This window comes from Centrocercus urophasianus, unplaced genomic scaffold (genome assembly GCF_019232065.1).
Source record: "Centrocercus urophasianus isolate 14NV4802_14NV808 unplaced genomic scaffold, USGS_Curo_1.0 seq_20, whole genome shotgun sequence".
Lineage (NCBI taxonomy): Eukaryota > Metazoa > Chordata > Aves > Galliformes > Phasianidae > Centrocercus > Centrocercus urophasianus.
The window spans coordinates 19,811,871-19,824,808 of NW_024884756.1; the positions used below are offsets into that span (position 1 = coordinate 19,811,871).

Below are 12,938 nucleotides of genomic sequence, written 5' to 3' on the forward strand. Positions count from 1 at the left end.
GCTCTGTGGGGCTGTGGGGCCGAGTGCAAACCCTGCCTGGGCTGGCAGAGTCTCCCTGCCTGCCAGCCTGCTGCTGGGCTTCAGTGCTGTCAGCACAGCTCTGTGCTCTTCCTTAGTAGGAAAGTGCCACAGGTAGGTACCAATCTGTATATCTAATCTGTGCATGCATTCTTTGATAAGCAATGCTTATCTTCAAATTTGTCCTTATTACGGCAGTTGATTTTTTTTTTCTGGAAAGCTAAGTTTCTTCTGAGTTGTGTGTTTTTCTTAGGAAGTGAGGACAGAGAAACGTGAATGTGGGGCCAGAGTTCTTGTACAGTCTTAAAGCCAGAGGTGGAAAGAGTTGATGCTGCAGTCCATACATCTACATTGTGCTGCCTGTTCTGTGGCACTGCTGCTATAAATGGGGAGAGCTAAAATTTCAGTTTTTTTTCCAGCATTGGCAGAAGAGTTCCTTTGTTTGACAATAACCCATTTCATTTTTATTACATTTAATATAAATGCACTGTGTACGTAAGCAGAATGCTGGAGTTCTCACTATTCTATGCTTATTCACCGAAGCAAAACATTTGAATGGAAGCAGTTAAGACTGTACTGTATTTTCTGTAAGCTACTTTGAGTACTTTAATACTTGTGGTTGAATGTGTCTGTTTGTAAGCCTGACTTTCTGGGCAGTAACAACCAAAGTTTGAAGTGTGCCTGAGGGAAAGCAGTGCAGGTCTTTGATTCTTCATTTTTATTTAGGAGGCTTGTTTGCTCTACCACACAGGTTTCTGCAGTAGTGGGTTGTGTAAGGTAGAGAGTCTGATTTAAGGTAGTTATTGCAGAAGGTACTGAAGAATTCACACGGGTCAGAGAAAGTTGCAACGTGAGAACAACTTCTTTGTACGTAAAATCTTGTTCTTTATTCAGTGAATGTTTGTTGAATGACTCAAATGTAAGTCATGGACAATTCTGATTATTCTTCCCTAAAACGTAAACCAGAATACTGAAAGGTACACATGCACATGCCTTCTTGTGTATTGCAGGTCTAGGCTTGAATCCCTTCTGCATTAGAAATTTTGGCTAGCAAGAAAATCTCACTGCATTCCCTGAACCAGAAAAAGATTACAGTTTTAACTTAAGAAGTGATGTGTTTGATTACTCGCTTTCTCTTTTAAAAATCTTTTCTGAGTAGACAAAAAATTGAGCTGATGGCCCTGCTATGTAAAAAGCTAATAAGAACCTGGTATGTTTCACCAGGCAGAATTTGGTGTAGTGTTTGTCCCACACAGATTCACAGATGAGACAGGCAGCACAGCGCTGCAATGAGCTGTGCGCCCATGCGTACACCTCTGCAATACCTGGCTTGTCTTGTCACAGCTTCATGGCATCTGTGAGCTCTTGCTGAGGTAGCACGAGGAATGCTTCTGCATTCAGGTGGACATAGCAACGTACTAGGAGGGTGTATGGTAAAGTGTGAGCTCTGTCTGTCTTTGCCAGTGCCACCTCAGCTTGCAGAATACGTTTTTTTCTATGTTTTCTCTTGACAGGATAGTAGTGCTGGCTTACTAAAAATAATTTGCTAATGTTTTACGTGTGTAATAAAGCTCAAGTATGATGGCAGCACTATTCTTCAGAATATTGCCCTAAAATTATAATTTCAAGTAGGCAAAATCAAACGCAAGCTTTTAAAGATGCTTACCTGTTACCTTCAATCTCTTTAAAGATATGTTCAAGTAGTTTGTTGAGGTTACCATACTGTTTGTGCTGTGTCTAGAATTCGGCTGCATATTGGAAGTATTTTCAACTCTTTTTGTTGATTTTGAAATATCTTCTTTTAAGTGTGGAGGAGAATCTCCAGATATGCTTTGCTTCCCATTGCAGGGGTACGGTATACTCCCAGTTAAGTTGACAGTGATACTGATAGCAGATAGGTGCTTATCTGAATCAAGGAGTCTGTGTGTGTGCATGTTAAGTTAAGAGACAACACTGCTTTTCTTCCTCATTCCTGTCACACATAGCAGTGAACCTGGGGCATATTGTTTCCCAATGTGCCATGTTTGCTGTCCTGAATTTTTTTGGCTCACACAGCTGCTTGTCCCTTTGGAATGAGCATCCTTCTGTACACCAGTATAAGCTCCTGGAAAACAAACTCTTACCTAAATTACTTGCTGTCATTGTTAAACAGAGGGAGGGTTTTTCCTTACATATTTTAGTACAGATCCCAGTACAGCTAGGTGGTATTTTTCCATCATTTCATTCCTACTGAACTTTAAGAAATTATGTGCAACTTGCATCATAGACTTTGACTGTGCTTATATTTAATGTCATTTATCACCCAATTAGCTTATGAGCTCCAAAGATTGAGGTAACCCATGGAATATGCTGTCTGAACAACTGAGGGAGTGGTTGCTGTGTCTATGTGTATAGCAGAAAACATGTAAAGCAGTGTATTGTATGTACGCATAGGCTGCCTCTAAATTCTATATAGTAATGGTGCCCTGAAAAGATCTGGCAAAGTACAGCATATTCTGTCAAGAAATGGATGTGATTATGAAAACTTTTATGTGTAACTAGATCTGAAATATTTCTGAATTAAAGCGTTAAAGCATGGGATTTTCCAAAAGAAAAAATATCTGTGGGATCTTTATTTTGCCTGTCAGTTTTTCATTAACTTCCTAGACCCCTGGCAGTGATTTAAGGAAACAAAGGGACTCTGCTGGGAGCTGTACTTTTCAGATCTCCAAAAACATTGAGATCTTTTTTCAATTGTTTGTGTTTGGGTACTTGTGATTGGTGAATCCCAAAGTGACATTTAGTGCTCCATAAAGGCTTTGTGTGCATGCCCTGCTTCTGTTAGTTAAGGAAAACAATGTTGGTTCAGTTCTTCTTCATGTTGTCTAAATAAAGTGTGAAGGAATGGGAGGGCTCCAGAATCTGACAAAATATCTCTGTATTGACCTTTAAAGAAAAAGGCGTTTGTTAGAAGATCCAGATTCTCTGTTCTCTGTCATAAGTGAGCTGGGGAGCTTAAAAGGTACTTTTTGCCTTGCAGCTTTTGGCTTTCTTTAGCTCTGTAGCCCAAGTCACGAGTTGTGTTTTTCACATTGTATTTTTTCATGATAGCTTGATAGTGGCTAGGCTCTCTGGAATCCTTACCATTTTAAAAAGTGGTACAGTTCCCATTGCTCTTTACCTCACAACTCAGTATATGACTTGCTCTAGTTTCTCTGGGTAGATTTTTTTCCTTTTTTCAGCTGCCCCATTCAGTAATTTTTTGGGAGCTAGTTCTGACGAGGCATCAGTTTCACTGTGCTTTAACGCATGTGTGGATATGGGTTATCTGCTGGGGATCCTCTGGTGCTACCCAGGGGAAGAGGAGCTGGCATGGGTTGGACTTTCATCCTTGCTGTCACTGCAGTATGAGGAACATGATGGAGGCTCATTGGCCTATGGATTGCTGTGAATCCTACATTGCTAGTTGAACTGCTAACCTGTTGAAGTTTGCAGTGTTTGTGTCAAAGCAACAGCCTTTCTCATGGCAGTAGGCCGAGTAGGAGATCTGTGGTGAATTGTTCCTTTCCTCTTTCTAGATCCCAAATGTAATGGGATGTTGTTGTACTGCTATGCATGTCATGCTCCAAGCTTCTGTGAGGGGTTATAAATGGGGATTTCAAAAACCACCACAGAATTACTTGATAATTAATTAGTGATTTTATTGCAACATACCAGTAACAGACCAAGAAATGTTGATCCTGGCTTTTCCCTAGCATTTGATTTAATGTGCGTTTAAAGAATTCTTTAAGTATATGTTGGTATCTCTAAAATAAAAAGCATTGTTGGAACTTCCCAGAGGAGCTGAATTAGAGCTGTTCATTGCTCTCCTGCCTACACACACTGCTGTGTAAAATAATGCAGTTGTTTCACAAACAGAGGGAGGGTTGTAAAGGTAGCTTCACTGTGACATGAAATCTCTGGAGAGCTTTCCCAGAAATATGAATATAGTAATTATATGATTAAACAATAAGGAAACTTTTTTGGGTTGCATGCTTCCTCGTGCTATTAACCTAACCACTAATTAACCAACAGGAAATTCCAGACCTCGAAGTTTCATTATTGCTATACCAAACTGTGAAAATATAAGTGTGTTAATGAGAATTACATTACAGCCATCTGTGGCATGTTTTTACATTGTGTCAAAACAGGAAAAACATAATATACCATCTGTTACCTACCCATATTCTATTGCATAAATCAACACAAAAAATATTAGATAAGTCTTCCAGTTTGCAACTCAGGTTGCCTCTTATGTCATGTATCTTATTTGTAGCAATCACTGTGCCCTGATGTTACCACCATCACAGGAGTACGAGTTTACTTCTAGGGTATAACTTCAGTGTTCTGAGGGGAAGAACTGATTTCTTGGAGTTTTGGGGCAGTTGACCCCTCAACTTTGGTGTCTTTTCCCTCAAGCACATGTGAATCCCTCAAACTAAAAGCTGACGATTCCCTTGTAATTTGCTGTTCCTTTTGTTTTTAAGTAAATCTTTTTTTCTGGATAATGTTTACTAGTATCCCCTCTTTCTCTGAACAGCAAGCATGATTTGAAGCATTTCACTATTGTGCAGGTTTCTGTTGTGACTTTTAATCTTAATGCTTTTATGCTTTTCTTTCATGGTTTGTTTTTGTTTTGTTTTTTTTCTTCCTTTCTCCATTATTTTATGTTCCTCTATAGAGTTTAATCCATGCAGAGTTTCCCAACTCCCTTGATTTGTGATTCTGGAAAAAGAAAATGTCCTCTTGGGAAGAAAACTGGCACAGAAGAAAATACTAAAAACAGCAGTGGATTAATGAGCCGTATCCGTAATGATTGAGATGAAATGTTACTCAGCAAGGTCTGAAATACTCCGAATATTTGCATGTTGCCTTCTTGCTGAGTAGACAGAACTGTAATTGGTGTGAAAATGAGGATAAAAGGTTTATTGAGATAGAGAGGTGGAAGAGTCACGCTGCAGTTTAAGGGAAGTCATGTTGTGGCAGGTAACTCGTGGGATGGGCAGGTAGCCTAAAATAGAGCCCTTTCGACCTTGGAGTAAGGTTGGTTTTTTGTTTGTTTGTTTGTTTTGTTTGTTTTTCAGCAAGCATTCTTATTTTGTCCTTAATTTGCTCAGCTGTGGTGAGAACTTGTAAGCACTAGCTTAGTGTTCAAGTTAAATTATCAAAATCTGTTTCTCTGCAGACTCTGATGCAGCAAGCACAGTTGAAATAAAACAAGGAACTCCCTGTGTAGCAATATACCTACAGTGTAAATGTCTTATTTAATGCTATAGGAAAAACTTACTTGCTATGCTGGCCAAATAAATGGCTGAGGGGAAAGCAGCTGAGAGTTTTTTCTGGTCTTAGTGAAAGATTCTGCTAGTCTCAAACCAAGAGCATTTTAAGAAAACTAAACAAGTATGGCATATGATGGTGAGCTTTGCATGGCTACCTACTAATTTGCACAAAAATAGGAGTTCCACAGGCCTCTCTGCTAGAATTTTTAGTTTGGTGTATTAATAAACCAGCAAAGAGGCTGAATATTGACCTGGCAGTTTGGTGACAGTAAAAATCTGTTATTCATGGTAATTAGAGGAGAGGTGACTGTGAAAACTTAGAAGAATTTTACAAAACAAGTGACTGGATAATGAAATGGGGTGAAATTCACTTTAGATTTAAATTCAGTAGGAATCTATTTGTTGTGTAAATTGGTAAAGAAATGAAAAGAGAAGACGTGATTCTGGCACTTTCTGAATCTGTAAAGGCAATATGATGAACAGTTCTGGTCTCTGTCTTCTCCAGAAGGATATAACGGAACTGGAGTAGGTTCAGAGACAATCATTGGGTATGGTTGAAGGAAGTATATGGTGTTCATATGAGACGTCATGATCTGATCTCTCTGCTCGTGTCCTTACATTTACTGCTTGTGCTTGTACTGATCTGTTGTTTTCTAATTATTCCAAGTAAGTGAAGGGAGAACATGCAATAGAAATTGTCTAATGGTATTGCACAAAATCTTTAGGCCAAATGTTAAATGATGGAAAAATAATCAAGTCCCCCTCAATTTTGAATGCTTAAGCAACTTTCCTTGTTGATGTGTGACTTGCCTAAGAAAAATTCTTGGTCTGGTTCCAAGCCATTTGGAAGCCTCCCCTCCAGTTCTTTTTGATAGAACAAAACCGTTTGCCTTTCCCTGGAGACTTGTCTGTGCTGATCCATGACATATGAGATGGCATCTCAGTAGGTACAAAGCAACTGAAGAAACAGAGTACTTAATAAAGCAGGAATGTAACCTGGAAGGATTTTTATTCTTAGCTAGTTAATCCAGGTTTCCTGCTATTCTTGCTACTTTCAGACTCCAGGTTGTCACAAATATTATTTTTAAAAAATAATCATAACTATTTCAGGATTAGATGAAATATCAGATTGTTTTAAAGTCTTTTGTTTATAACAATAGAGACAATGGGGAGCTGGAAGCTCTTTGAACCTCAGTCGTTTCCCTACTGGATTAAAAAAAAAACCAAACATCATTCTGGACAACTTCTCCAAATGCCAATAAATGGTACAGATCCATTGTGTTCTGATAACCGTTAGGCTCTTTTTGGGATGGTGTTTGTTTTCCTCTTTTTCCTCAGTACAGAAATGCTCAGTATTCTGGTTATCTTCAGATTTTCTTGTCTGTGATTAACTAGAGATCTGAAAAGATAAGTACTGGGAAGTTAGTTTTACTTCACTTGCTGGTATGTGCAAGTCTTCCTATCTTCATATCTCAGAAACAATTCTGTGGGTTAGGGAGTAGGAAACAGCCCCTGAAAATCTACCCTAGACAAATGAAAGGGACTTCTTCAGAAACTTTTGTATCTAGCGCTGTAGTGTTGTTGTATTTAGCAATATAGATTGCTGCTTTCTCTTAAAGTCTACAGGCACAAGAAGTTCTATGTTTATGAATGTTCACATGTATTCCCTTTTGCTGCTGAGAGTAGTTGATGTTTCCTTTTTAGGGCATCTTTTCCAATGCAGCAATGCCAAGATGAGTAGTTGAAGTAGATTGTTTTATGGGAAAAATAAGAAGAATTTGAAAATTCTGAAGAAGTTCTAAGAAAATATTTTAATTGCCCTCCCTTAGATTTTATTTTGTAATACCCAGTCTAAACTCTTTTGGCCAGGTCTTTAAAAATTCTCAATATTTTTGTACATATTCTAGGAACTCATTAAAAACAAAACAAAAAAACACTAGAGGCATTTTTAAAGCTGCAAGAAGGGAATTTAAGTAAGTAAACAGTAGATCAAACTTGATACTTCAGATAGGAGTAAACTGGACATTAATATGAATATTAATTGAACACCTGTAGGTGCAACCAATAGAGCGGATGTAAATGAATGATTCCAAGCAGAATTTCCAGTTGTTTTCTGCCACATAGGACAAGCTGGCCACATGGAATATATTGGTGTCTTAAAGACTGCACTGATAGCCTGTTTGTTTGCACTGAAAATTTTACTACTGGTTGTCTTAAGTCCTGCCGTGCTGCCTGGATCTGTGACCCTGTTGACCTCAGCTTTTCAAATTACTAAGCTTGTTTCAAGGCCTTTTCCTCTTAGTATCCTTAACATTCGAAGTTTAGTTCCAGCCTGCTGGTTATGTGGATGCCCACTGAGCACTGTTGTGAAGGTTTGTTTCATTTAACCTTGCATGTTAGTTAAAACCAATTTAGAGTTCTGTTCTGTCTGAGGTGGTGCTGAGTGGCCACTTGTAGCAAGACTTCTTGGCTGAGAGAAGCCAGCTAAGGAGCTATCAGTGTTTGGCGCTGTGCACAGGGACTTGCAGATGCTGCCCTCTCTCTGAAGCGGCACACAGACCTCTGCAAAATGCCCTGTGGCCTAATATGGATCTAGAAGCAGCATCTACTAATGATAGGAACCTGCAGGATGCTACAGCTGATATTAGTCCTTGCCCAAAAGAGTTTGGCTGCATTCCTTCCCATCACAGATTGAATTGTAAGCAGTTTTCACGCTTCTGTATACTTTGAGAAGAAATGAATGAACTGAGAATTGCTTTTGAAGCAATTTCTGTTTTTTTCTTGATAATGGTGTCATGCTTCTGTTATTGTCCTACTTCAAACACTGTAAAGTTTGTTTTCTTCCAAGGCAACATAATTGTTGTACTTCTGTTTGTGATACTGATTAGTGTGTCAGTCATTTCATAGGCAGTATTGATGATCAAATTAGCTTGATTTAGAGTTATTTTCCTCTGCAGTCCAAGCATTTATCTAGTCACCAAAATCTGCTTATCTGAACTGTTTAGTTGGATATCTTACAGATGGAAAAATGGGGAAGGATAAAAAAAAAAGTAAGAAAGAGGAAAGAGTCCTAATTCAAAGGTTTCCCATTAAGGTTTTCTTGTAGAAAGAAAAGGAGCACAGAAAACAGGATAGGATTCTTTTTACGGTATCATAAAGACACAACAAAGCTACTTAGTACTCCTTTGAATTGGCTGAAGTAGACGTGTCAGGATTAATGACCATACAAATCTCAGATGTACTGTGTAGGCTTTTTGGTCAGGTGGTGGGATTATAAATAGGTAGGCTTAATGATGTCAGTGGTAAAAGAAAGGAGTGACAGCATGCTTGCCATGCACACGCTTGATCCAGCCCTTCTACCTACATATGCTGTTGAAAGGAATTCACTTGATTTTAATGGAGAAGAGAAACCTGACTTCTCTTAGAGGTAGGCAGAAAAGTAGCTTAACCAATTTTAGCTGTTCTCCTGCCCCCTCCTCTTGCTTAAATGGTCACCAGAATGGCTTCCAGGTGGTACTTTTATTACCTTACTGGGCAATGTCAGTCTAGCAGCTATTGTGTTAGATATATGCAGGTAAAACTTTGACATGCAGCACAGTTCTGGTTGGAGTAGGTTGGAATTCTGGAAATGTTTGCTGACAAATATTTTGCAAGACTAAGAATGAAATTATTGGTATTTACACAGCATTTCCTGGCTTGTTTGGATTAACTTGCCTGAACTCCCGTTGTGAGGAAAAATATTTACCATAATTATGCATCTCTAGCAATGTTTAAGTCTATGCTTTTGCGGGGAAGGCAGATTCACGGATAAGGTAGTAGTTAAGTTGTCGGAATCCAAATACAGACCTGTAAAAGGAAAGAATTAAAGTCTGTAGTGCTGCATTCAGAGGAATTGTGTAATTCTTCCAGTCCAAGATACAAAAAGCTTTTTATCCTCTTCCTGGCTCGAGGACAAGGGTGAATAAAGACCTGTCAGTATATCCAAGTGGATGGACTGCTAGAATTTCAGTGCTGCACTTTGGGGTACAGAAGAGTTTCGTCTGTTATTTTAAGTTTCAGGTGGCCACCCAGAAGTTCAAATTAGATTGTGTTAAATGAAGAATGTTGTATGACGTGGATACATCACGGCTTTTCTGCCTTTGATTGATATTCATTGTCCATCTAATGTTGATATGAAGTTTTGTTTGGAAGAGATGCAGTTGTTAACAACTTGTAGAAGTTAATGCCTTTTTGTTTCTTATAGCAAGATAAAAATGTGTGTTCATTTAGTATTACATAGCACTTTTATTTATCACAGAGCATTAAAGCGTTTGGATAATACCTCAATAGACTCTAACTGCACAATGCCAAGATATATTTTGTTTACAACAAGAAAAAAAAAGAATTTGAGAAAAAACCTTCAGCTGAGCTTCATGTAGAAGTTGGTACGCTTCTTGTGCTGAATTGTAATGTTCAAAACTCAGCAGTGAGTTTGGAAAAGCTGCAACGGGTAAGGGAGTGAATAGTGTTGTATCCCAGCAGTCAGAGCAAGTTACTCATCTATGTAACATAGGAAAGTTTCTTTACATTCCGTAGAGGAGGCTGCTGCTGCTGATAGTTGTTAAAGAAGTTACTAAGAACAAAATTTTCCCTACTGTGTAGTTAAGGCTGAATGTCTGTACTCTTTGCAAAGACTTTTACTAATGGAGTGCTGGGGCATCCAAAACAGCTTTGATGTCACCCACCATGGTGCGAGGAGTCAGATTGCTTTACAGAAATGTTGTCTTCTGTGCCTGCTGCAAGGTTGCAGTAAGAATTGATTTGGGGGATTTTGAGTCCACAGATGAAAGTGAAGAAGAGAGCTAACAGCAACTCTCACATGTAGAAGAGGATGAGTTTGGGGGGGAGGATGTTGTAGTGTTTCCTTGGGGCGCTGAATTGCCAGCCTGGGGGGAGCTCAAGTTAAAAGGGATGAAGGGGAAGGAGGTTCTCACAGCTAGTGGTAGCAAAGGTGGGAATGAAAACTGCTGCCAGGGTGATGCTAGGAAGAGAGCTGGGGCAGCATTTCTGCTGTGCTTCCACCACCCAGCTCCCTGCACATTGGATTTGGGCTGAGGCAGCAGCACTGTGGTTAAGGGTGGCAGGGGGGCTACCCTGCTCCAAAGGGTAGGGACTTTGCTGCTGCGCTCTGAGAGATGTGGGGTCTTGGAGGTAGCTCTGAGAGATGAGCAGGAGATGGGCGGGCACTCATGGCATTTGTTCTTAGTTTTGCAACGAGTGTAGGAGTGTTTGCCACAATGTTTGAGCGACATACAAGGTAGTGAGAATCTTTTTATTTATTTATTTATTTATTACACCCTAGTTTTCAGGATAGTAACTAAGTTGAAAAATGAAAGTGTGGGGATTCTTTTCATGGGATTTAGTAAAGCTAACACTTATTTTGGTACAGTTTCCTAGCCTGAACTTAACTTTTTCCTCTTTCATTTTCTTTTCTGTAATAAATAACATGCCTCATTTGCTTACATGGTTCTATGCAAGTAGTACATGGTTCTCATGCATGGTAGCTCTTTCTTGCTTCTCTTTTCACATCCCATGACATCTATGTAACTTGTGTATTTTTTTTTTAAAGCTTCTGCCTTAGGATTGAAAGCTTTCCTGCCTTCTCAATGCCTTCCAATGCTTGATATCATGTCTCTTCTCCCATTTAATAACTCTTCTATTTCTTGGTTATGCAAATGTACAGAACACTGGAGTTTTACCAAATTATAGATGCCTAAATGGCCCAGCTGCTAAGAGAAGGCTGCTGGTAGCTGAAGAGCTTTCTGCCAGGGAGAAAGCTTGGCTTGTTCCAAAGAGCTGCCTGACAACCAGAAATCAGGGCAGTTCTTTTCAAAGTCACATCATGTGCTTGACTCGGTTCTTCCTGTAGTGGATCTGCAGCTGGGAGACTGGGAGGCTGCAGCTGAAGGCAGCAGGGGGTAAAGCTTTGCTTTTTTGTTATTACTGCAGAGCTTCCTAGCTCCTGACCTGCATTTTTATTTTTTTTTATCTGTGTTGCCCACCTGCACCTATTTCAACAGCTGTGTTGAGGGCTGTGTGTATGGGAGGAAAGGAGTAGAATTTGTGTTAGTTTCTTTCCTGGCTGCTGTGGTACTGGGTGGCTTTTTCTTCTTGCCTTGCCCAGCCTCTAAATCCATCCAGTGCCTGCCTCCAGTGTTACTTCTAAAACACAATTTTGAACAGCAGACAAAAGCCGCAGAAGAAAAGCTCAGATAAATTGCAATTCTTTGCTCCATTGATGTTCAGAACAGCAGCTAAAAAAGCTGTGAGCAGAGCCAAGCGTTTCATCTGCAGGCTTTGAAAGATGTGCTGCTATACCTGCTTTCATGGCTAGTAGGTAACAGCCAGGAGGGCAGATTTAGGTTTTTCTCTATTTGAGAGCCCCTAATTGAACTTCTCTTGCTGGTCACAGGAAAAGAATATCTGTACGCGTGTGCTTTTACAGAAGTTCTTGAAAAAAGATTTGAGTTTGTTCCTAGTGGAGCTGGCATATGTTTGCTTGAGTTTTAAATACTTGTTAGATTTACTAGTGTATCAAAGGTTAAGCTCCCTCTTTCAGATCAAGCTGCTCTTTGTTTTCTTTTCCTGTTTATTCAGCCAGTTATATATTACTCAATCACTGTTACAAATTTACTGCTTTCTCTTCCCTGCTCCTTCCTTTCTGTCAGATTGCTTTCATAACTGTAAATATAATAAAGACCAAATGAGTCATATGAAGTTTTTTTAGTTTTGAATGCTGTTCAGGTTGTTTCACTTCTCTTTTGATAGCAAACCTAACTTCATTTTCACTTTCAATAATTTGTGAAAAAGTTGCGAGTGGGAATAAGTATCTGCTTATTACAGAGACATGTTGCACACTGCTTGCCAAATTTGTATTTTGTGTTAGCATTATATACTTCACAAGTCCAAGATCTGAACCTCCTTAAAAGTAATGTTGTTGGAACTAATTTTCCTCTACAACTCTTCTTTTTAATTTTCTCCTTTTAAGAAGTAATACTGCTTTTGGCACAACAGAGTGTGATATAAAGGATTTACTTGTATAAGAATGTATTTTTTCTAATTCCTTAATAATAACGTTTATGCTAATTTGCAGCATAATTGTTGTTGTTACTATTTTACTCTCTGTTGCCTGATAGCATTGCAAGCTCTTGGCTGTCTTCTAGCAGCAGGACAATTCTTACACCTAAAAAGGAGCTCACTGTTTTTCACTGAGCAGTGTAAAGGAACACAGATTTGATGGTTATCTGTATGCAAAGGCTGGGCAGTCTTTCTTTTGTTTTAAGTGACCTTGAAAAGGTCACTGTATTCATAGTTATTATTTCATTTGTAAGAGTGATGAACAAAAATGCTTTTTTTTTTTTTTTTTTTCCCCGAAAAGTTTTAAACTTGTATTTGAGTTAGTTACGTTGAAGTTGGAGTTGGTGTCCCTTTAATGCCAGGAGGGCCACCATTACAAACATGCTTTTCAAGATTGCCACTGCCATGGGGACAGACAGTCGGGTGAATATCTATTCTAAATGGTCTGGAGGGAACTGAAGGATTCACTTGCTGCTTTCTTGCTTTCAGTGTGAACCAGTTGCTGAA

The 12,938-nt window shown here is 39.1% G+C and overlaps 1 protein-coding gene across 2 annotated transcripts in view; it reads left to right on the forward strand.

The window, feature by feature from the left end:
• COBLL1 (cordon-bleu WH2 repeat protein like 1) overlaps positions 1-12,938 on the forward strand; it is a 75,250-nt gene that overhangs the window by 21,609 nt on the left and 40,703 nt on the right. The window contains exon 1 of one of the 2 annotated variants that reach the window (XM_042822691.1): positions 10,578-10,611. The exons of the other annotated variant lie outside the window; for it this stretch is intronic. Coding sequence (XP_042678625.1) covers positions 10,592-10,611 — 20 coding nt within the window. The 5' untranslated portion in view covers positions 10,578-10,591. Of the gene's footprint in view, positions 1-10,577; positions 10,612-12,938 lie in introns of those variants that run through there. 2 annotated transcript variants of the gene reach the window in all.